This window comes from Notolabrus celidotus, chromosome 3 (assembly GCF_009762535.1).
Source record: "Notolabrus celidotus isolate fNotCel1 chromosome 3, fNotCel1.pri, whole genome shotgun sequence".
Lineage (NCBI taxonomy): Eukaryota > Metazoa > Chordata > Actinopteri > Labriformes > Labridae > Notolabrus > Notolabrus celidotus.
In genome coordinates this window covers 20,634,938-20,658,887 of record NC_048274.1, presented here as the reverse complement: position 1 = coordinate 20,658,887, position 23,950 = coordinate 20,634,938, and the positions used below count along the sequence as shown (strand labels likewise).

Here is a 23,950-nt window from a genome sequence, read left to right as displayed (position 1 = left end):
GTTTCACATGATGTCGAGTGATGGTCCTAGAGATGCTGCTTTTGTACTTTGCACACATCTCTTTCATCAGCTGACGACGCGCTTCCAGTATTTCAGAGAGCTTTTTACGGGTCTCAGGGGGAAGAGAGCCCATGAAGGTTGGGAAGGAGGAAACAGAAGAGACGGAGGGAGAGGTGGAGGATGAGGAAACGCTATTGTTGTTTTGATGAATTGGTGGACTTGTTTTCAGCAGTTTGCGTTGTCTTTTGGAGACATGGAGGGAGCCAATGTCCTGCTCACGGGAACCTGGGGTGGCTGTCTGTCTTCTCTCCTCAAAGTGTGGAAACTGCATGGGAGGGATCGGGCTGGACAAGATGCCTTCTGCTGCTGGATGGTCTTGAAAATGGTCAGATTTGCCTCTTTCTCTGTCCTGCGTTGAAAGAGTCTGTAAAACAAAGACAACAATGACAGCTGTCAGTAGAAGACATCATTTTTACACCAAAAGCACTTTCAGATTATAATGACTTATGGAGGAAAAAACATGTCGAATGAATGCAGAATGAATATACAATGAGTTGGTAAATCTGTGTTTTATTTCTGTGTACTATGACATTTACCACACATGAGGCACGCAGTACTTAACTACGCCACTTGATGTTGCTGTTTCTCTGCCCCTTAAACAAAAGGTCTCACTTTGTTGCATGCAAATGTCACACTGCCTAACGCAATCTCTGACCTATCAGTAAACTGTGCTGTAATGTCATATAAATGTCTTATAAACACTTAATGGGGAATCTAAATTAGAATCATCTACTGCTTGATTAGCATCATTTGATGCCTTGGGCCATCATGCATTCTGACATTTTATTTCAATTAAATGCTGTAATGGCATCATAAAGCCAATGGTCTGGATGTAGAATTTTAATTTTACAACAGACAAGGTGATGAGATTGTCATGAATCTCTGCTCATCCCCCTCATGACTTAAATGGTCATATTCTTTCATCTGCAGAGACATCTGGAGGGGAAGAAAAGGGAAGGAGTGGTTCCTCCCTGTCTGTTTAATGTGCTAGGCGAGAGCAGGGCAGCAAGCTATTCACCAGACAGCACGTACTTCAGGGTTTGCACTGATGTGAGGCTCTCATTGGTGCTGACGATGGCAGCAGAGACGAGAGCAAGCAGGGGTCAGCTCAGGAAGGATACAATCGTATGAGTGCTGCATGTCTGACATAGAAACCTCATTCATGCATTGTTTTGGAGTTAAACATGGTGCAGCTGCCTGTTCAGCTATTTGAACTTTGTAATAATAGTATGATAAAGTAGGGTTGGGAAGAAGTAGGAGATGACATTTATGTGGATACAAATAATATGTTTTGGGTGTTTTTACACAGTACAGATAAATTAAACAGCAAAGTAGATGAAGACAGTAAGTCATCAATTTTGTGTGCACAAATCCCAACGCAAAGCAATATTTCAGATGCTAGTGGAAAGAGTGCATGTCTTCTGTAGAAAAAAAGAGTGAAACCAAATGGCACGAAAAAAACCCCCTGTTTTTTACTTCAACTGTGAGAGGTGGTGATGGTGATTATATAGACGCTAGTAGTGGTTCACTGGACACCCTGTGGGCACTGAAGATCACAGGTTGACACAGACCTCAATATTGTGTTTGTTTGTTTTGAAGAGGGGAAGACCTCTGCACAACTTTCTGCTCCTGTGAAAAATTTGCGACCACAAACTGTAGGAAAGCTACATAAAAAGAATATGCAGCATCCGCAAGATGGTTTCAAACCTGACAGACTTTGATGCTAAATGAGTTTTTTAAGAGTTATTTTTCTGTTTATATAGACACTGCCTGAAAATGTGTCAGACAACTGTGACTTCTTTAGGCTTATCAGGAAAATCTTTCTTTACAGATTCTAATTAAAAACAGAATCTTTATCTAGGGGTCTGGATTTCAGTTTGGGAAGATGTCTGGTTTCGGTTTGTAGTATGTATATTTAAAGTAGTGAGTAATCATGTACCAACATGAGGCTTTAGTGTATGCAGACCAGTCTGTGTGCAGAGCTAAAGTAAGTGGAACGCAATTTATGGTAATGACATTTCAGCTATCACCAGGGTAATCTGACAATGAAATCTGCTCGAGGCTGTGTTGAGAGAGCTAGTCAATGTTGACACGTCCTTGAATGCTCAGAATGATTTATACCAATCTGAATCAGGATGTTACTTATTCTGCAAATTTGGGATCCATTCATTGAAAGTGGGAAGTGGGTTTCTTTTTGTGGGTTCACACCATAGAAGTAAGTCAGAGTGAAGATTTTCTTTAAGTCACTATTTACAGTGAAACTGAGACTCAGTTACACCAAACAGATGAACAGGTGCTACTCAGTGGGATGTAATGAACCAATAAATCACAGTGTGGATTTTGCAAATGTATCGAGGGGCAAATTTCACTTCACTTTAGATCTAAACAGATGGTTACTTCTCAAGTCACTAATTGGACAGCCATCAAGGTAGTGCAAGAAAAGCAGTCTTCCCAGGAGGTCGTTCAACGCTCACTGCTGGCTATACTGAATGCTGAACAAGTTTGCCATTTCTCCCAGAGCCATATATTGTCATCAGATGAAAGCCACTGTGTTTTGAGATTGCCAACAGGTTGAAAGGATATGTGATCCTGTTCTTTTTTATGATACCAAGTCCCATTATAAAGGCCAAGGTCAAAACCTTTATATATACTGTTGGGTAATTTCAGACTTATTTAACCCCTCATAACTGACCATTAAAACTTCTAAGCTTTAATTTGAACATTATGTGATCAAATGACAGCAAGCTTGCATTGATGCAAATTACTCTGGGAAGTTGGGTGCATGGAGATAAACAGACAGTCTTAGATAGCTGGCTAATCATGTCGCTTTGTTGCTGGAAAGAACTGATGAATAATTGAACTTCTTTTGAATCATTTTGGCCTTTCTTAATTCAGCTACAAGATACAAATAAACCAGAAAATGTGATCACATGAAAACAATGTTCTGCTGTAAGAGTTGCAGGAACATCGTATCACACCCTGGAGGGTTTGGCTCTGGTTGGACTGGGACTCTTTGCTCAGTGAAGTCTGAGTAGCTGAACGCACAGTGTGAGGTCAGCCTCTCCAGACTGATGCTATCAGACATGCTGAGAGGTACAAGGCCGACAATCACTTTTAGCTACAGATAACAGTTGGGAACAACCTTTATATCTGTGTTTTGGGAGAAGTGGAGTAAACACTTACCTCTCTGGACTGCCGTGGAGTGCTTCCAAGCTTCACGCCTGGGGAGACAGAAGAGAGAAGAGACAGGAAAAATCAGTGCTTAAGTAAACAACATGGTTTTTATGTCCTTGTGGAGGAGAGTGAGGAGCCTTAGATGCATCAGAGGCTGCAATAATTTAACGCCTCCTATCACTTAACATGTCTGCTTTTGATCTGCAGGAAAACCACCGATGATCAACTAGTCCACGGAAGGAAGACAGGTAGCTCTATCTGTGTAATGAGCTGCCACAAGCATGAAAAGTTGGTAAATGAGTTGTGTGCCAGTAGCAAGAAGTGAGGATGAGACAGGGGGAGGAAAAAAAGACACAGGAAAGACAGATAAAAGGAGATGCCATTTGTTTTAAATCTGGGGGAAGAGAGAAAGAAAGAAGGTAAAGAAAGAAATTAAACAAAACTGAGGGAGATAGTTGACTCTCTGGGACGGCAGGAGAGTGATAAAGACATACAGATTGGTTTTGTGGCAGCCTCGGGGACAGGTGGGATGCGTATCGGCAGATGTGTGGCAGCAGGACAGACAACACGTTTAGCGCTCTGTCTCCAGCTGGACATCTCCTTTCCTTAGGTCCCCCCCATCCCACTGATAGATAATCAGGCTGACAGCTCTGAGTAGGGCTGCATTGCTGCTGATGGGGGGGACGCAGACACCTCCGCCTGAGTGGCCTGTCACTTCCAATTCCAGGGTTGGAAGTGATAGGAACCTGAACACGACTAGGGGAAGGGGGGGTTTAGATGCAGGCCACAACCTTCCCTAAGTAATGAGATCTGCGGATCCCTATCTCGCATTTAACCACGCTTCGCTGGGGAGGGAATCAAATGTGCTGCCCAGATGCAATGTTGTTTTAGATTAGTATGCGCTGGAGAGCCCAGCGTTGCTGTCTGAGTCTTTGCCTGTCTTCATTCTTCTGAACGAGACACAGAGGAGGTAAAAAGAGAAGAGGAGGGGGCTAAGGAGGTGATGTGTGACATTTTCTAATCTTGTTTTGGGGCTGCTGTGCTATTTGATCTTCCAACCTTGATGATAGCACATGTAGGATGTATATCTGTCATATCAGTGTAAAATGTAGAAACAAAATGAATATTTATCACAACACACAGATACCACTGCCAGGGTAACACATCCAAGCACAACAATCATTCAGTGTCTGCTGTTCTAAACTGATGGAGCACTATACGAGCCCCTTACAGCCTTGGCCTTCTTGTCAGGATACACGCTTAGTTATTGATGTTGAAAGCCCCATCAAGGTGGTAATTGAATTCTCCAAAGGTTTAATTGGTTCCGTCTGAGGGCTGTTTGGTCTGGACGTGGTTACGAGTTTGTCACAGCTGCTGGTGTCATTTCTGTCGCACTACCCCATTCCATGTCACACCTTCAGTCCAGCTTTAAACCTTTTATAGTGGCAGTCCTCTGAGCTGCTGACAGATCAGGATAAAAAATGTTCATACAATTTAGAAAGAACTTTGAATATGTGACCCCCATTGAAATATTTGTTTCTGTAATTTAAAAGAGAAACTGTATAAATGAAAAGCAACAAGGTTAAATTGGATTCAAGCTGACACTTTTGAACCTGACCCCTTCTTGTCCTGTTCAGCAAATGGTATCTTAGACATTTTTTAAAAGCTGTTATGAAAAGGATCTGAAATAACTGGAATGAATAAGTTAGATCTTTGAATTTTGTTACGAATAGGAAGTCAGCTCTGTTTCTGAAATGTTGCACTTCTGGCCTTAACCACCTATGCGTTCACCAAGGTCTACCTCAGTCATGTTTTCAAATCAAGACAGCAAAAATTGGCTCCAGTCAATGTATAAAGCATTGGATGGCTTTTACTTTGAAAAGACTTGTAGAGGAATGCTACTGCCCTGCACTGATTCTGATTGGGTTGGGCTTAGGGGGTCAGGTTGACGTGTGACTCATGAGGAATGATGTTTGGTTATGGTGGGAGGCTGATGTTCCTGCTTACTGAAGAGGAAGCGGTTTGTCATCTCTTTGCTGTGCATCAACCAGCATCAACAGGAGGCTCAGGTAATCGTTGATCCAGCCCTCCAGTGCAGAGAGTCTGACATGCTGAGAGAGAGAGAGTAGCTGTAGGGCAGATGCCCTTTCACTTTTGTTTCTGTCTCTTAGTGATTACATTTTTTGATACACTAAAAAGGAAATGAAATTAGTTTTGACATTTTGCTGACCCATTTTTCACCATGAAATGGAAAAACACCTTGTACTTCTATTTTCATTTTTGGATTTTATCAAATACAAAAAAAAAAGGAAATGACCACTGTTTTTTTTTATTTTTGATACCCATAAGATACACGGGCTGAAAATGCACCTGGGTTATACAATTGTTAATGTATATTTATTGCAGAGCTGGGTGAAATCTGAAGGCATTATTTGGGCATGAATTTTGCATGCCCGAGATAACTTGAATACGATATATCAAACATTCTGAACCTCTCTAATTTTCTAAACTCTGGTTATGGCCCTGGTTGCGCTCTATCCAGTACGTGTGCTAAATTACATTTAAGTAGAGGAACACTTGTCCATGACAGAGCATAACTAAAACAAGCAGCAAAACAATGTTAACTGAATTTCAGGGGTATTTGTAAACATAATTTATCTCTGTAGTGTCTGTTTCGTTGAAGGTAATAGTTGCTGTATGATTGCAATTTCACACTCGGTCAATTCCACTCAGTATAACTATGCTATTGATTTTTACTGCTGCAGAGAGAAACAATGATAAATTGTTAAGGCTGATGTTTCATCTATGTGCAATGCAGAAAATTCATCCAGTCCCACATTAAGATGTAACAGCTGAAGTAGAAGAGTTTTTTTTCTCCGAAAGTGATTTTATAACTGATCCAAAAGTGGATTATTATTCCAAGGTGTATTCTAAAAGTTGGGTTAAGGGGATTAGATACTGTTCTGAGTTGTTGTTGCTGTTCCCTGTAACATTCTCAGAAAAAAATCCTCTGCTGCATTATGATTCAGGATAAATGTATGGGTGTTATAAAAATAAATGAGTATTGATGTAACTATACATTCATCACACATGACAATACAATACGATACTATATGATACAATGAGATATGATACAATACAACATGAAATAACATAATAAACAAAGTAATTCTGATGATTCTGTTATTTTGATACCTTAAGGTTACTGTCCTGTTAGATAATGAAAGTGCTCTTATTCTAGGAGGATGGAAAGGTATGTCCTCTAGATTTGGGGTTCCCAAACTTTTCAGCCTGCGACCCCCAAAATATAGATGCCAAAAACTCATGACCCCCACTGTCCCTCAGAGGGATTTAATGTGGCTTCATTTAGCTGGTCTGCAGAAAATCAGCCATTCATATGTGCATGTGGCTGTGTTTACTGTGCCATTATGAATTAACCTGCTGCTACTGATGCTTTTGATAATTAACTGCTCACTAACCCTAAACTAAGGAGGTGTCTGGCAACAAAGAAAGGCAGAAAACTCATTACATTTTCTATTTTTAAGGTTTTATTTCAAGGTTAGCAACTAATTTGTCAATATTTTTTAACTATAATGGGTAAAATTTACTATTTTTAGATAACTAAAAAAAAATAAAATTCTTGAAGACATCTCACGACCCCCTATTTGTGTCTGGCAAACCCCCAGGGGGTCCCGACCCCCTGTTTGGGAACCCCTGCTCTAGATCATAAAGTTACAGGAGTTCATGAAAAAAGCTATAAGAACAATTAGTTGTAAAATAATGTTGGATGTATTAGCATTTCTCATATGTCTCTTTTTCTCTCTGATACCTGTGGAGCAGGTGTGAAGACATACTATATGTGAAGCAAAGAGAGAGAGATTGCACGTCTGTTTATTGATGGGGAATAGCAACCTCATATGGATAAAAAAAAAAATCTGCAAAATGCCTAAACACATGACAGATGATCTGGCTGGCTGTCCAGGTATTGTCAATATGTGGGAAACATTGGTAGTCCATTCATCATTTTTCATCCCTCTGCTTTGAATCGTCCTTTATGCATCCCATTTTTCAATTGTCTGGTGAGGTAATGTTGCATTCTTTAAGAACAGACAGTCAATAAAGCTTGAGCTGTCTTTATCTGTAGATATTAAATGTCTATCCCTGGTTGTTCTGCTTTGGTGTGTTAAAGCTCTCAATGCTTTTTGTAAACTCATAAAAAGTCCACAGTTCACAGCAAAGATCAAAAGAGGACATCTAGTACCATTCTTTGAGTATTCCTCTGTAATTTCATAATGATAGAAGCTGATTTAAAAGCAGAATCAGCTCTCAGGCATTGTCCTCTGTTGCCCTCTAAGGTAACCTTGAGCATCCACCTCTCTCTCTGTCTCTCAGACACAAAGCCTCTGAATATTCATACAGACAAGCCAGCATTACAGCCAGAATCCATATAAACAAGGGCCACATCATTAGCAGATCCATTATCATCCCTTCCTCTCAAAGACCCTTGTACGTCTCTCTAACAGCGACACACATCAAACATCCTCTCCCTGCCACTGCCGTTGCTGAGGAGGAGCAAAGGACAATAACAATGTGAAATAATGAGCTTGTTAAGTGAAGGATTGTGGCCCCGATGTTCTGGGAGAACTTGTTAAATGGCTGGTTTGAAGCAGAGACAGGCCAGGAGGCTGCTGGAAGCCAGACAAGGCGGATGCTCCTCCGGCTCACCATTAAGGCTAGGCCGTCACCATGAACCTCTCATTAGTCATTCAGCACACAGAGCAACAGTGACCCTGACCAGCTGCACCCCCCTCTCCACCTGACAAAACCACCCACACCTGCACTCTGCTCGCACGCTCCTCCTCCACTTGACTCTGTGTGGGAACACAGGGCTCAGGCATGCTGGTGAGGGTTTATCAGAGGTAAAAACTCTCGAGAACAGAGGTATTAGGCTTTAAGCTCTGCTCCATTGATGTTTTAACTTGTTGTGGTAAAAGATAAAACAGTGTTTCTGTTGGAGCTGAAATCCTCCAGGACAGGGCCAGAGAGAGCAGCTGCTGGGGGAGGAGGAGGAGAGGGAGTTGATGGGTGAGCAATCAGTGAATCAGGATTGAAGACATGCCTGTGGAGGATCTCTAAAGACCAAATATGAGGCGTCTTAAAACCGTGTGTAACATCTTCTGAAGGCTGGCTCGTGTTTTGAAGAAAGACTTGGAAGCTGTAAGACGCTCTTGTGTTCCCATCTCAAAGCCCAGGTTTGGCAAAGAGTGAAACAATAACACATCAAAATGCAATACAGTGTACTGTTAAGGAAATTCAACCAAAACACCAGAAAACAGATACTTTCCGCTGTTTCAGTCGGAACCAGGCTCCAACTATCAGGAGAACTTGGTATTCAAAGCAATATTGTACGTACCCTAACTTTGTTAATTAAAGTTTCAAACACTGGGCCAGAGCTACTTCATGTGACACTGTCCAATCAGAGGACTGCAGCCTGTTGCACCAGCCGTGCATAAGTTGTGTCCTAAATTAGAGTGTAAAGTCCACACTAAACCATACGTTGACACTAGTTAGTTTGTAACTTAAGTTGTGTCATTCTTTGGTTTCACCAAAGAAACGTAAGGTTCATCTGATCTAGTAGACTGTAACGTTCAAACTAACCAAAACATTGACGCAGATATGACGTTTACACTTCCAGGAGCCAATCAGAGGAAAGCACCAATTTTGATGCACTGTTATCTTTCGTGCCTAATCGTCTCAGAACTGACCAACAGTTGAAACAAACTAAAGTAAGGTGATAACTATAGCCTAAAGCCTTACTCAACAGTGTGTGTATAATAACATTGTGTGGTAAAATTATCAACTACAACATATGTTAATACTCAGGAGCGGAAATCTTGGTCATCATATTTTTCTAAAGGATGTAATCTCTCACGGATATCGCGGTGCCGACGTAATATAGCTGGGAGAACCCTCTGTATCGCCTCATCCTCCAAATCATCCCACTTTTCAAAACGATGCGCCATGACAGCCAATATACTCTACGGAGGACTTTACACCTACTAGGAGCCAAGTGTAAGAATTAAGTTGTAATTTAGGCTTGCGTTGGAACTATCTCAGCTGGTGCAACGCCCAAAATGTTAGAAGAGTGTAAACTCCATCCTAAATTAGAAATTACATTCAAACTAGGCTCCGCTTGAGCTTACACACAGCTAGTGCAACAGGCTGCAGGAGTTCAAGTACACAGTGTCATGGCCTCAACTCAGACCAGTATTAATGACATTTTTACTATACTGGACAATTTTTAAAGATCCAATGTAATGGTGGAAAGTTGCCAAGATGAAACATTTTCTTACTCAAGGACTGCACTAATGCAGCGATCTTTTAAAAACAGCCTAGACCGTAGGAATTGAGACAGAGGGTAACGCATCAATGGCTCTTGGCCACCTTGACCAAATAGTACCTTCAAATGCTGCTTCTTCTTAGATAAAAGTATGATACTAAGGTTGACAAAATTTTTTTACATAAATACACTTAGAGGAGCCATTCCACTGCAGAATCATTCAGTTGATTTAATGACATTGTAATGATTAAACCTTTTTTGTTGGGTTTGTGGAAAGAAGCTCTGAACACATTAGTTAGGTAAAAGTTGCTTTTTCCTCATGCAGCGGTTCCAGAACATTAACTCGCATTTGTTTGGTCTCTGCCAGCATGATGACATTAAGTTGAATAGCAACTGTCCTTTATATTTGTTTTCTAAGTTATTTCATGGCTTTTACGTCTTTAATAGATAGGACAACTGAAGAGAGAGAAAGGAAATGAGGGGAGCAAAGAGGGGAAGAGAGGGTCATAGTAAGTAGTTGAAGCAGGGACTGCTGCGACAAAGAGCCTCTGTACATGGGGTGTGTGCCAGACACAGTGCCCACTGCCTTTTACTTTTTGTTTTTGTTTTTACTAACCCTCGGAGGAAATATGTGGCTCTTTAGCTGCTAAATGCTTCACTAGCTTGACCAACCACTGGGTAATGTTTTCAGTTTGCTGCCAGGAACTGGTCAGGAAATCCACATCCACTGATAGACAGGCCCTTTAATTTCCTCACAGTGTGGTTTAACTGCTCTTTCTTGTGACTGATTCACAGCGGAGTCATCTTTTAGAGTCTCTTCTTCAGTGAAGAGAGGTGCCAAAGTTCTTGGCTGGCTGTAAAATTAATATTTATCATAATAACCATGTACACTAATTAAAATCTTAAACCCAAGCTCTGAGACATTTTGTCTTTTGAAATTTTACTTTGTTTGTATAAAAGAATCCTCTCGGTCTGTCATTGCTCCCTCCTCCTCTCGCCTCCTGGACTTGTCACTGACAGAGCTGAGAGCCTTGAGCAAGCAGCTGGCATCAGAAGAAGGTTGTAAAGTGAAAGAAAATAAAAGGCCTAATTCTCAGCCAAATGACAAAGCCATATCATTATTGCAGCATAATGCACGTTGATTGCTTCTGTACTCATTTGAAGTTTCTGATTTTGGCCTTGTGTTGTAATTACACCTTATTAGTCTGCACTGTTGGCTGTTTGTTTGAGGACATTTACGGGCTGTAGAACGACAGTACAGGGAAGTTGAAGATGGAATATTTCCTTTGGACCTTAGTAATGTTTAAAAAGAAAGCAAAGTATAAAAAGATTGTTCAGTACAGCCATGACAGTATAATCTGATAAACAATAATGCATATCAGCTATTAGTTACTGTTCCTTTATCTCTCTTCTGCTGTGCATTTTTTATTCAGCATCTGTGTTGCAACATCTCTCCTGGATCTAAGTTATTTAAAACAAAAGCAGGTTAGCAGATGTGCCATTGTATGCATGCTGTGCGTGACAGAATGGTACATGTACATAAAATGTGTTTTATTATTCATTCCAAATGATGCTGTCTTTTGCAGGCGTTCAACAATCGAATGACATTTCCTATGCAGCCTTGTTTAGACTTCTGTCAAAGTTGCTGCAGCCCCTTCCTCTTTTCTATAAAGGTCAATAAAGGTCATGTGACTGTATTTTTTGTGTTACATTATAGTTAAAGATCCAACAGCCGCTCATATACATCTATAGAACATTAAGAGCCTGACATGAGTGAGGTGAAAGACGAAGACAGAGGGTGTGAGATGTGAGTATGAACATGTGCTGACATTCACATTGTATGGTTTGAATTAAACATCATGTGTTGCTCTCTCAAAGGGCAACAGTGTCTCTCTAACTTGTATTTGTATCATATCAGCCTGCCTCTTCAGCTTCACCTCTTAAAGCTGGGGTTGGTAGTCAGATTTAGATACACTTTTTGTTATACTGGTTAAAATGATCTTTATGTCCCGATGGCAATCAATACATAATGTGTTTCTAAAAAAGAGCGAAGAACAGCTGCTATCTACAGCCGGAGTAAACCTGGGAAAACACCAACCAATCACCGTTTTTGGGTCCCAAAATTTTAAACCAATCAAATCCCATCCTGTTGTTCTGCCCGCCTCCTGTGCGTACATTTCCCCGGCGTGCACTCCCCGTCCCCTGCCTCTGCTACCCCTTACTCTACCGACTGGGGGGCTCTGACAAGCAAAAGAATTAATGACATTTAGTAAGTCCAACAGAAAATGTATATGTATCGTAGCATCCGTCCGGACGCTGAGGGATGACGAGCCCGTTTCGTGAACAGGTTGATCTTTAATAATTGGTCACTGTCGGCCGTGATCACGCCAACCAACAAAGCAACAATCAATGTTTGAATGAATGAAGAACTTCTCCTCATCTCTCCTCTCTGCCGCTCGCCTCGCACACTCTCTCACACATCCTCTCCTTGATGCTGCCTTCACTACCTGTCAACACTGTAGGAGTTAAGAGCATCTACACTGAACATGTTTAACAAACAGTAGAGCTGTTACAGTATTACATGTGTTATAACTTTTCTCCTGATATCCTGTCACCAGTACAACTGGATAATGCTAGCATGACAGTTGTGAGTACTAAAAATTGCCATGTTTGTTTGTGTTTTTAACTTTGATAATGTTTTGGTGAGGACCAGTTTTGAATCAGTCACGATCATATGGTCATGAATCAGCAGCGCTCGTGCATGTGAGCGGGGGCGTTGTTTTGGAGGCGCTCCGAGGGGAAGGGGGGGAGGAGTTAGACGGCGTCCTGAAGACATGCTACATTCAAATTCATGCTAGTTTTCCGAGACTACCAACCCCATAATGACATTTTCTGACCTCTTCCATCTAATCTCTTTTTTTACGGCTCCTCAGAGGGAACACACGAGGACAGATTTATTAGTAAAACCTTTAATTTACATGATACCCTGATGTGGGTCCCCCTTCCACCTTTGACCTCACATGAAGGTCAAGAGAAACCTGTAAATCATCAGAGGTCTGCTCCCTCATTAGATGCAATTCAAATGGAAGAAGAGGATACATCCTCCAATCCCCCCACCACATTAAATCAGTGTGTGCCTCCCTCACACCATAAATAACACATGCTCAGGCTTATTATTGTCTGTGGCAGAGCACAGGCTGAGCATACAAAGACTACATCAACATTCAGTGAGATAAAGACAGGGCTCGGTGGAAGACTATTTATGATGTGAGGCTGTGCTGCTGCATTAACACCTTTGCACTATTTTCAGAGCACTTTGCTTCTCCTGCTCTGAGGCAGCTGATCCGCCTCTGCATCATCACTCCCATCACAACATCACTCCTACTTCTGACACTGTGAAGTTAGGATTCTCTATAAGGGAAGGGTACATATTGTTTTGTCTCAGCATATTTCTTAACACCAGCAGTTTATTGATAATTTATACACTTAACTCGTTTAAAAAGTCAAAACAAAGCCCAGAGGCTTTTTTTATTGCATGAATTACATGTAAAGTCAATGTAGAGACGAAAATAGACGGTAGTAGTCTGACAGCGTGAATTGCGCAAATTGGGCGACACGAATGGTGCGATTTTGTGCAAATGACTGGAATATATGGGACACTTTGATTCTATCTCTGTGCAGCTTCCCTACACTTTGTAACACTACCTACTTTTCATGGGATCAGGAATAAACAGGAGCTCACTGTGAGGACAGATAGTGAGGAGGATTATGTTGTAAATTGTGAAAAACTTTGTCTGTCACTTCAATCCAGCTATGGGTTGTAGTAGGGAGTTAGCTCTGTCCCCTTTAGCACAACCAGCTTCCCCATTTAATGTCCGCAAGCTCAACCTTGTTTTATAACAACAGACTAGTGTCATGTGGGAACTCCCCCCTCCCTTTCGCAAAAATTTGCTTGTCTTGGGCACAGGAGCCTGTGATTTTGACACGGGAATTGAGGGAGTCATTGGTGCGAATACAGCGAGTAAACACAAAACATTTTTGCGTATATTTGCACAAGGCGTGATCGTTCGCGTCTGGTGTGAACAGGACATTATGGTGAAAATGTTGTACACCTTGTGTAGAAAATATTTTGTTCTGTAAGGTGTGCAGCTATTTTGGAAGGGTATGAAAGAAAATAATTTCATTGAACTACATATTGGTCTATGTCAAACACTGTGCTTTCAGGATGTAGCAATGCAATGTATTCATCTGAGATCATAAAAGTAAAATAAAAATAAACCAACAATTGAAACTTTTAAAAATGCAAGTATCATCCAGCCACCCCCATTATACTGTAGCTAACACAACTAGCAGTCCTGGTTGCTTAGGTATAGTAATTTAGCTGAGAATCCTTAGTTTCTTCTGGGAGACTTTATCCTAACAATGATATAACAGTAACACAAAGCTCTGTAGCAAGGACAGCATATATGTTATGTAAGGGATAAAGCTAAGTGAATGAGAGGCTATGAAAATTAGAAACCAAACAGCATAAGCAGGGCGCTGATGTGAAGTGAAGGGGTCTTGTCTGCCTGAATAAGTTTAAACTTTGACCTGCCTACTTTACATCAAACTCAGCATTTCCAGTGAAGGTTATGTTAGGCAAGGTGAGCAGGATTTTTACAGGAATATTTATGTTGACATTACTGTCTTCATCCAGCTCTATTTCTTCTTAGAGCTTTGCACAACTTGCATACCTTTCAAAATAAATTAAGCAAATGTAACAACTTTAAATTTTTACTTTGTAGCGATCAGCAACTATGAGACCAACTCACTAGCTCTGCTGTTGTTGATTGAGGGACAGGCTCCTGCTCTACTTTTCCTATCAGATTTCGTTGGGGCCCGATGGATGGATGGATGGATGGATGGATGGATGGATGGATGGATGGATTGGTGGATGGATGGATGGATGGATGGATGGAACGATCGATCTTATTTGTCCTTAATAAGGAGATTTGTTGTCACCGTCTGTACAAGAATACATGTATAAAACACAAATGGTGCACATCATCTCACATATATACACACCGGACACATTACATGGGCATTTTATTTAGCAGTGCTATGGCCGACGGGACAAAGCTTCTGCCAAACCGGGCTCACCTACAGTGTGGGGATCTGTATCTGCGACCAGATGGGAGTAGTGTGAAGAATAAGTAGAGGGAGTGTTGGGGTTCCAGTTTTATAGTGCCTGCTCTGCGTATGATGGCAGATGAGGTCAGTTGCTGAGGTCAGCCAGGTTGGGTGTGGGGAGGTCAGCCAGGTTGGGTGTGGGGAGGTCAGATAGGTTGGGTGTGGGGAGGCTGATGATTTTGGTGGCAGTGTTTGTGGTGCGTATGAGTTTGTTGGAGACAGCAGCTCCACAGACTGTTCTCATACTGCCCACTAACTGCCATCTACTCCCGACTCTAACGACCAGCTTGAGAATTCAAATTTGAGCTAACTTTTTTGCCAGTGTCAACAGGTAGAGGTGAAATGTGCTACACTCCTTTACGATTTGGCATTCTGGTGTGATCAGGTTTTCCCTGACATTGCTTTTGCAATTCAGAATTAATCACTGTTATAGGGTTTTGTCCAATCAGAATCAAGTATTTAACATAGCCAGGTAATAGAAGCCAGTCGTTTTTATCAACTTTGACCTCCTCTGAATGTACAAAGTCTTGGCTTACAGTTTATTTCATAAATAAGGCAGGAGAAAAAAGAACATTCAGGATCAGTTCCAGATCCTCTCAATGCTCTAAATCTATTTCAGACTGCAAAATTAATGTTTATAGTTTTTAAATACTCTGCTTCTCGTATCTTTGTTTATCCTGTCCTTTAAGTGCATGAAGAGTATGTCCTCAAGAAAAATCTCCTCCTACATTCATAACTACTCACTCTGAAACTTGGCCAGTTAAAATGCCAATGTAATTGTCCCAACAGGACTTTGTGACAGGTGTAAAGAAGTACTTAAAAGGTGGACAGTCCTCTCACTGATGGTCTGGTTCTCGGTTTTGATCATATAGAGGCATTATTATTCAATGAGACAGTTTCATAGCCCATTTAAAACTCCTCAAAGAGGGTTTGATGATAAAGAGTAGATGCCTCTGTGGGGCTGTACAAAATCTACCTCATGTTTTAATTTGCTCTAATATTGGGCTTCTTTTCTGTGCAATCTTCAAATTCCTTTTTCATGCTGCTAACACTGGGGCGCTAAACACAGCAGGAGGGGGAATAATGAACCACACAGATAGGAGGCTGCTGAAAGGGGGGTATCAAATGCAGCACAATTACCATTATGACAATTCATTTTGACTAAAATATGTTCTCAGAGCCGATCCTGCTTTGGGTACTTTCAAGGTTAGGAGACGCAAAGACTTCCTAGGGCTGATTTCCATGGAAACAGAGAGTCAGATAGTCAGAGAGTGTTTGTGGGGCTGTGGTGGGAGGTGGCTTGTTTTAAGACCGTGTAGAGGATGGGGTTTGACAGCCTGCATGAGGAAGAATGTGTAAACAAATGCTACCTGTCAGCCACAGGGCCCAGGTTAAGTGAATTATGTTGGCCGAGACGAAGTGCAGGAGGCTTTAATTGGCACACATCTTGTTTAGATGCTGGAGAACAGAGTACGAACTGCAGTGCTTCTTTTGTAAACCACTACCTTGCCTATGAAAATAGGAAGCAAATGCAATTCAAAAAGTCCACACAGTTCATGGAGATCTTCTGTTATGGTGCCTGAAATTCGAGAGTTCACACAACAAAATCTGCACACTGAGCTTCCGAGTGCTGTCTTGGAAGTTGCACAGGAACAGCTAGAAAAAGACAATGATTCAAAAGAGCTGATGATGACATGAGAGGAGTGATGTGCTCTCATGTATCTGAAGCACGAGTACTGAGATGACTAGTCATTGAAGAAGAGATGTCAGACATGCTGTGAAGAAAGCTGCAGTGCCTACAAACTCTATATTGATGGCAGTGTGAAGAAAGAAGACCGCATTAAACCGTACACAATTACAAATATTGGGTAATGACATTTCCTCAATATTGGAGTAAAGCTGTAATTATAGGATGGTAATAATCACAAATCTGCCCCTCTGTAAAAAAAAAAAAAAGGTGGCCCAGAACTAACTATTTCTTAATAGAGATAAAAAAACATTGTTAGTGCTTCATGTTTTATTTTCTGAGTGAGAATATTGTGTATTTATTTGCTTATTCAAATCCTTGTAAAATATCTCCCTCGACCCCCTCGGATGATGCATCTCAAGGGGGTTTATCCTGAGATAATAAACTTCTACTGAGCTCCATGATGCTCGTGAACAGACACAGTCACAGAAAATGATCAGATGTTTTTGCCGTCATGCATCTGAAGAAGTTGTGGTAAACCAAGACCCAGAAAATTTGTATTTTTACACAAACTTGTACTTTTTATGGTGGATTCAGATATTTTGGAGCCCACTCATTTTTGTTCTGATGATTCAGCTTCAAAAGTTTTTTGCAGATTCAGGCATGACATGCTCAAATTGTGAGTTATGTAACATTGTCTGTGGGAAAAAGTGGACACTTTACAACTCTACTGAATCACTGTCCTGAGAGTGGGATCCCTCTTTTGCTTTCTTTCTGACGGTTTGTTCTAATATCAAATGTTTCTTGTCTTGTGATGGCTTTCTGTGTAAGTGAGACGAAAATAATGTCCTGACCTATTTTCTTCAATAAAATGATGATGAGAAATTATAAGACATACATAAGTGGTCTGAGGAAAGGGAGAGATGCATGTGGATTGAAATCCTCCTTGAGGCAAAACTTTGTGATTTGTGATATTGCGGTGTATACATAAAACTGACTTGACTTGGCCTGACTTGAGTATTCATTTATGCAAAACCCAGACAGTCACAGTGCCCATGACAGAATACTCTTTACTGATTTCAGATCTTATCCTAGTCAGTTGTTGCAGGATTTAGTGCAGACAAAAGACAGTTAAGATTAAAAACACATTTATCTCTGCTATAATCTCTTGATATGCAGATGACAAATCCATTTTTGGAGTCCCTATTTGCTCATTTACTCTCTTTTGGCCTGTCAAGGAATCAATAATGTGTTGTTTTTACCACAATGTCTAAGGCAAAAAATGAAATGCTCATAAGCTCCAGCACAAAACAAACCTGATTTATGAACATCTGTATGAAGCATCACCTCAAACAAAGACCTCTTTCACAACAAATATTGATGACATCAACAAAAGCTGTCAACAACTCTCAATAATCAGCACACAGCAAATATTTCTGCTTCCCCACAAGCTCATGCAGTCAGTCATATTATACGGAACAAGTTGCTTTTTCTCCAAACTCAAACTCATAAACATGATAACATTCATAAAATTGAAGAAATGTAATGCACAGTTCCAGGCCGCTCGCTCTGCAGTGGCTTTGCTCCACTCCTCTCCTCCCTGCTGCTGATACAAGACAACAATAGGAGAGCTTACTTCAGCAAAAGCTTTATTCCTCTTATCCCCACAACATGTTAGACTGCAAATGAATAAATACACAACAAATGAGACCTACAAAAGGTGTGAACACTTGCTTATTCAGCTGGTTAGGACACTCGATGATTCATTGCCCTTTTGGAGCATGGACAGCATCTCATGCTGATATAAAAGTTACATTTACTACAAGTAAAGCAAATGATTATAAAAATACCTTGTTAACATATGCCATTATATCTATATGATTAAATCTCTACATATTAAATTAAAATGACGTGTAAAAAGTTGGAGCTTATGAATAATCAGATCACATTAGCAGCTGAAAATGTGTCCCTCACTGTGTACATTTAGATTCCATAAGCCACTATACCCTGTGTTTGATTTCAGAGCTGATACCTTCTATTGGATCAGCGTTGAATTATTTTATACCCTTGAAACAATTAAGATAATCTGAAACATAATTTGTGCATCTGTCCTGCCTGATTCGATTTGATTTTCTGTCAAAAGCCTGTTAAAAATGCTGTATATTGGCTTTCTTGCAGATCAAATGAGTTGTTAGAAAACCTCTTTCAGGTCAATTTTTGCTCACATTTTCATTTTTCTAAATTAAAGAGCATGTCCAATCCCTTTGTGCTGACCTGTTGGTACACTTGGGGCATGCTGAGGTACTGTGATCAGATGCTGCTATGTCTTCGTTAAGACTCTGTGCTCCCCTGCTCACCTCTATTTGCAGTGAGATTGGGAACTGGAATTGGCCCTGTCACTGTTTACCCTGGCCTCTCATTGGAGTTAGCTCAACGTTCTCCCTCACACGCCTTGTTTTCCTGTCAGAGCACCGCTGATTATAGCAGGGACTGATGAGTCCAGACATGTGAGTAAAGCACAGGGACCGCTAGCTGAATACTAAAACATGAGCCTTCACCCTCTGCCTACAGTTCACATCAGCACATCAAACTGATGTGCACAAAGAGCATTTAAATGACTGTGGAACCAAATACACCCAACGCCACCCATTGTTCAAAGTTAGTGTTTGAAACCGTAGTTGTCTCTTGATCAAATTATCAAAAGAATAACGCAATGTCTTAAACATTTTTCATTTTTAAAAAACAATATTTTGTTCCACTATTTTTTTCAAAACTGTTTTAGATGTCAAACTAATACTGAAAGGATGAAGATAATAGCTCTGTGAGGTAGGGGGATTGTTTGCAGACCATTGTCCCAAAAAACACCTATTACAGTCAGGTCCAGGCTTTAGCATTCAATCAAATATTGAAGTAATTTCAGATCTTTATTTCATTTGTCTCTATAAACTGACATTCATTTAGTCAAGGTCTTTTTATTGTTTTTTTTAAGAAACTGACATTCTTTTAAGTGCAGCTAACAAAATAGAACAAAATGTTCAACTTGATCGACAAATCTGCTTGACAATGTGTCATAATAACCAATCCACGTTGAGATTTGAAACTTCTGAATGCATCGGGTATCAATCTGACCTCCTTTTAACAATCATTTTAAAACTTGTTTTCTTCTCCTCTTGAGGACAGACTTGACAAAGGTTGCACTTTGACTTTTAAAAAATCTGCATCATGATGTTATTTCAGCAAATTTAAAGGGGCAGTTTTTAGTATTTAGCAGAACAGACTTAGTAGAAATGGAATATACCATTCATAAGATTGAAAATATTAGTGTATAATCACCTGAGTATAAAAACTGTTTTGTTTCTATAAACGTAGAATAAGTCTTTATATCTCCCCTTCTATGGAAGCTGTCTTCTTGCACCTCCATGTTTCCATCGTAGCACAGAATGGACAAACTAGTATGGGCCTTTCCCTCTGTTGAACAGAGACCTACTTACAACAGATGAACGGCACTACTGTGTTATTAACATAGACTGTATAAAATAATGTATAAATGTATAAAATGACGTCACCCATCTGTTTCTGAAGAGCTGTTTGAGGTCAATCGTCTGCGGCAGCCATATTGCAGCTGTCGAGTGATTGTGACGTAAAGAGGCGAGCTATGAGCCTCCTAGCCAACAGCTACAGTGTTCCCGCCTGTCAATCAAGTCAGCTGTGCCTCTCATTGGAAGACTCGTATTCTCAATATCTCTGAAATTGCTGCGTTAGAAAAAAATTTGTGTGTGCCTATCGAGAAATGAGCTATCCAGACTACACTCGTCTTTTGTACCAGGCTGTAAACATGTTTATTTCTGCTGTAAAGATCATCTTTTTGAATTGGTGTGTATGTGGTTTCTGGTTCTTCCGGAGCCAGCCTCAAGCAGATCCTCATCGAACTGCAGTTTGTAGCACTTCCGCATTGGACTCATATTTTTAGACCGGATGTTGTCGCTTGGTTATTAACCAATAAGGATGTTTACCCTCTGGACATCAACTGAAAAGTCTTGGCTGAAGTCGTTAAACGCAATCGCTATCTGGCCTTCATTCCAAAGGGATATGTTGTGTAGCATTGTACGACTATGGCAAGCCGTTCAGGAAATTAATATATATGGAATGAAGTCTGAATATATTGAATGAAACTTGATATATATGGAATGAAGTCTGAATATATGGAATGAAACTCGATATATATGGAATGAAGTCTGAATATATTGAATGAAACTTGATATCTATGGAATGAAACTCGATATATATGGAATGAAACTCGATATATATGGAATGAAGTCTGAATATATTGAATGAAACTCGATATATATGGAATGAAGTCTGAATATATTGAATGAAACTTGATATATATTGAATGAAACTCGATATATATGGAATGAAGTCTGAATATATTGAATGAAACTTGATATATATGGAATGAAGTCTGAATATATGGAATGAAACTTGATATATATTGAATGAAACTCGATATATATGGAATGAAGTCTGAATATATTGAATGAAACTTGATATATATGGAATGAAGTCTGAATATATTGAATGAAACTTGATATATATTGAATGAAACTCGATATATATGGAATGAAGTCTGAATATATTGAATGAAACTCGATATATATGGAATGAAGTCTGAATATATTGAATGAAACTTGATATATATGGAATGAAACTCGATATATATGGAATGAAACTCGATATATATGGAATTAAGTCTGAATATATTGAATGAAACTCGATATATATGGAATTAAGTCTGAATATATTGAATGAAACTTGATATATATGGAATGAAGTCTGAATATATTGAATGAAACTTGATATATATTGAATGAAACTCGATATATATGGAATGAAGTCTGAATATATTGAATGAAACTTGATATATATTGAATGAAACTCGATATATATGGAATGAAGTCTGAATATATTGAATGAAACTCGATATATATGGAATGAAGTCTGAATATATTGAATGAAACTTGATATATATGGAATGAAACTCGATATATATGGAATGAAACTCGATATATATGGAATTAAGTCTGAATATATTGAATGAAACTTGATATATATATTGAATGAAGTCTGAATATATTGAATGAAACTTGATATATATGGAATGAAACTCGAAATATATGGAATGAAAAATGACGTCACGTTTGGACTTCGCCATCTTGTCTTTCTGGGGTGTGATCATAGGGGTGTGATTCTGTTTTCCGGTTAGACGTAGCTTTTAGTAATGCAACCATGAGGGAGGCACGAGATGTTTTCACTGCAATTTTTATTAATGAAGGGGTTATCAACCCCTTGGGTAATGCATGTGCTGTTTAGTCAATCCGTATAGGAAAAAGGAACCCACCCCTCCTCTCTATTAAGTTGGTTTCATCCAAAAGTGATGATCGGACCGTCTGCACAGAGAGACGAGAGGAACACGAAGCAGTGGGCTGCAGAAGCATTTAGGAGGGTAGTAAACAAGTGAAAATACGAAAATATTAAATATCACAGGTTGTACACACTTCTACAAAGGCTAAAGATATTGCCCCTTCTTTATTCAGGTGGTTCAGTCCTCTAGCTCGCTAGCTAACTTTTGTTATGACTTGTGATAATGTAGCATCCTGTTCAATGTTAACAGGTGGAGCTCATACCTGTGTGCATCATCTGACAGTGAGTGAGTGTAATGGAAAAAGTACGACCAAATTACCACAGGTTACAGAGGTAGAGGAAAATGTGTCCCCTCAGAAACACTAAAAAGAAGTGCAAAAGGTTATTTTCGGAGAGACATTAATAAAAGATGAGTTCTCTTTGATGACAATAAAACAATACGATTAGAAGTGGTGTTCAGAGTACTTATTTAAGCTTTCATTCAATATATTCAGACTTCATTCCATATATATCAAGTTTCATTCAATATATTCAGACTTCATTCCATATATATCAAGTTTCATTCAATATATTCAGACTTTCATTCCATATATATCGAGTTTCATTCAATATATTCAGACTTTCATTCCATATATATCAAGTTTCATTCCATATATATCAAGTTTCATTCAATATATTCAGACTTTCATTCCATATATATCGAGTTTCATTCAATATATTCAGACTTTCATTCCATATATATCGAGTTTCATTCAATATATTCAGACTTTCATTCCATATATATCGAGTTTCATTCAATATATTCAGACTTTCATTCCACATATTCAGACTTCATTCCATATATATCAAGTTTCATTCAATATATTTAGACTTTCATTCAATATATTATTTCCTGAACGGCTTGCCATATACGACAGTGATAATGGATTAATTGACAATGAGTCCTGAGACTGACAGAATAACAAAGTCACTCCAGTCAAAGATATACATTTCTCAGGACCCTTTATAATTCAGTGTTTGTAGCATATTGGATGTTTGTTACCTAGACATGATTTTTTTAACTTCATTAGAAACACAATGATTGGTTATGTTAAGGATCATTTATACCCAGTGGCTTATGAAAGCAGAGAGAAAACCTGACTAGAATTAGAGAGGTTTTGTCTCATACTAAAAAATGAGAAAGATCATGCTTACGTTAAGTTTTACCTTAACACAAACAGTGACAGAAAGGTTTTTATCTGTCAACGCTTTGCTTACAAATTTACAAGGCAGACTTTTGGAAAAAGCCATTTTGCTGGATTCCAAAGAGAACATGAAATTGTGGGGTTTTCGACTGTTGTATGATAATTTGTGATACTTTCAGATCCTTGGATAGATAAATTGAATAAGCTCTCATTCTGGTGAAAAGCTGCAGTGTCCCCTGTGATATAACAATACATTTTGGAGGATTATTTTTTAGCTGCCATACTTGTTTAGGGACAACTAAAAGGAACAGGATGGATCATTACCTCATAAATCCAGGCAACAAGCAGACATTTGAATGCACTTACAAGGTTCTTTAATCCTGTATGAACGGTCCTCTGGGATTACACACATACTGCTAATAAAAATGTCATATGAACCCAGTTAAGCTGATCCAGTTCAGAGAAATAAATGGTAAACGGACTGCGTTTATGAATTGCTGTTTGGTCTTGAGACACTTTTACACTGCATATCACATTCACCCTTTCACGCAAACATTCACACACTGATGGCGAGGCTGTTGTACAGTGCCAAGCTGCCCATTGGCACTGACCTATTCTTTCATTCACATTCACATCCTGCAGGCCATTTCCTTAGGGAGAATTTGGGGTTGCAGGAGCTGGGAATCAAACTACCTACCCCTTAAATTAGGAAATATCTGCTCTTCCACTGATCCACAGCCACCACACACTGTAGGTGATAGTAATAGTGAAGCTATCTCAATTCTCTTTGACGCTGGGATGTTAACAACTAAGGTTGATAAAAAGGAAACACACATAATGAAAAGAACAGTACGTGCGCCTGGTTTCCCTCGGCTAAGCAGCTTTATTCCTGTCAGTGGTCTTAAAGACATGCAT

At 39.6% G+C, this 23,950-nt stretch overlaps 1 protein-coding gene across 1 annotated transcript in view; it reads right to left on the bottom strand.

Moving 5' to 3' along the window:
* The window catches only part of LOC117810734 (carbohydrate sulfotransferase 8-like), a 196,278-nt gene that overhangs the window by 4,562 nt on the left and 167,766 nt on the right, over positions 1-23,950 (bottom strand). Inside the window, 2 exon segments of the mRNA XM_034680669.1 lie at positions 1-424; positions 3,244-3,281. Of these exon segments, the coding sequence (XP_034536560.1) occupies positions 1-424; positions 3,244-3,281 (462 nt within the window).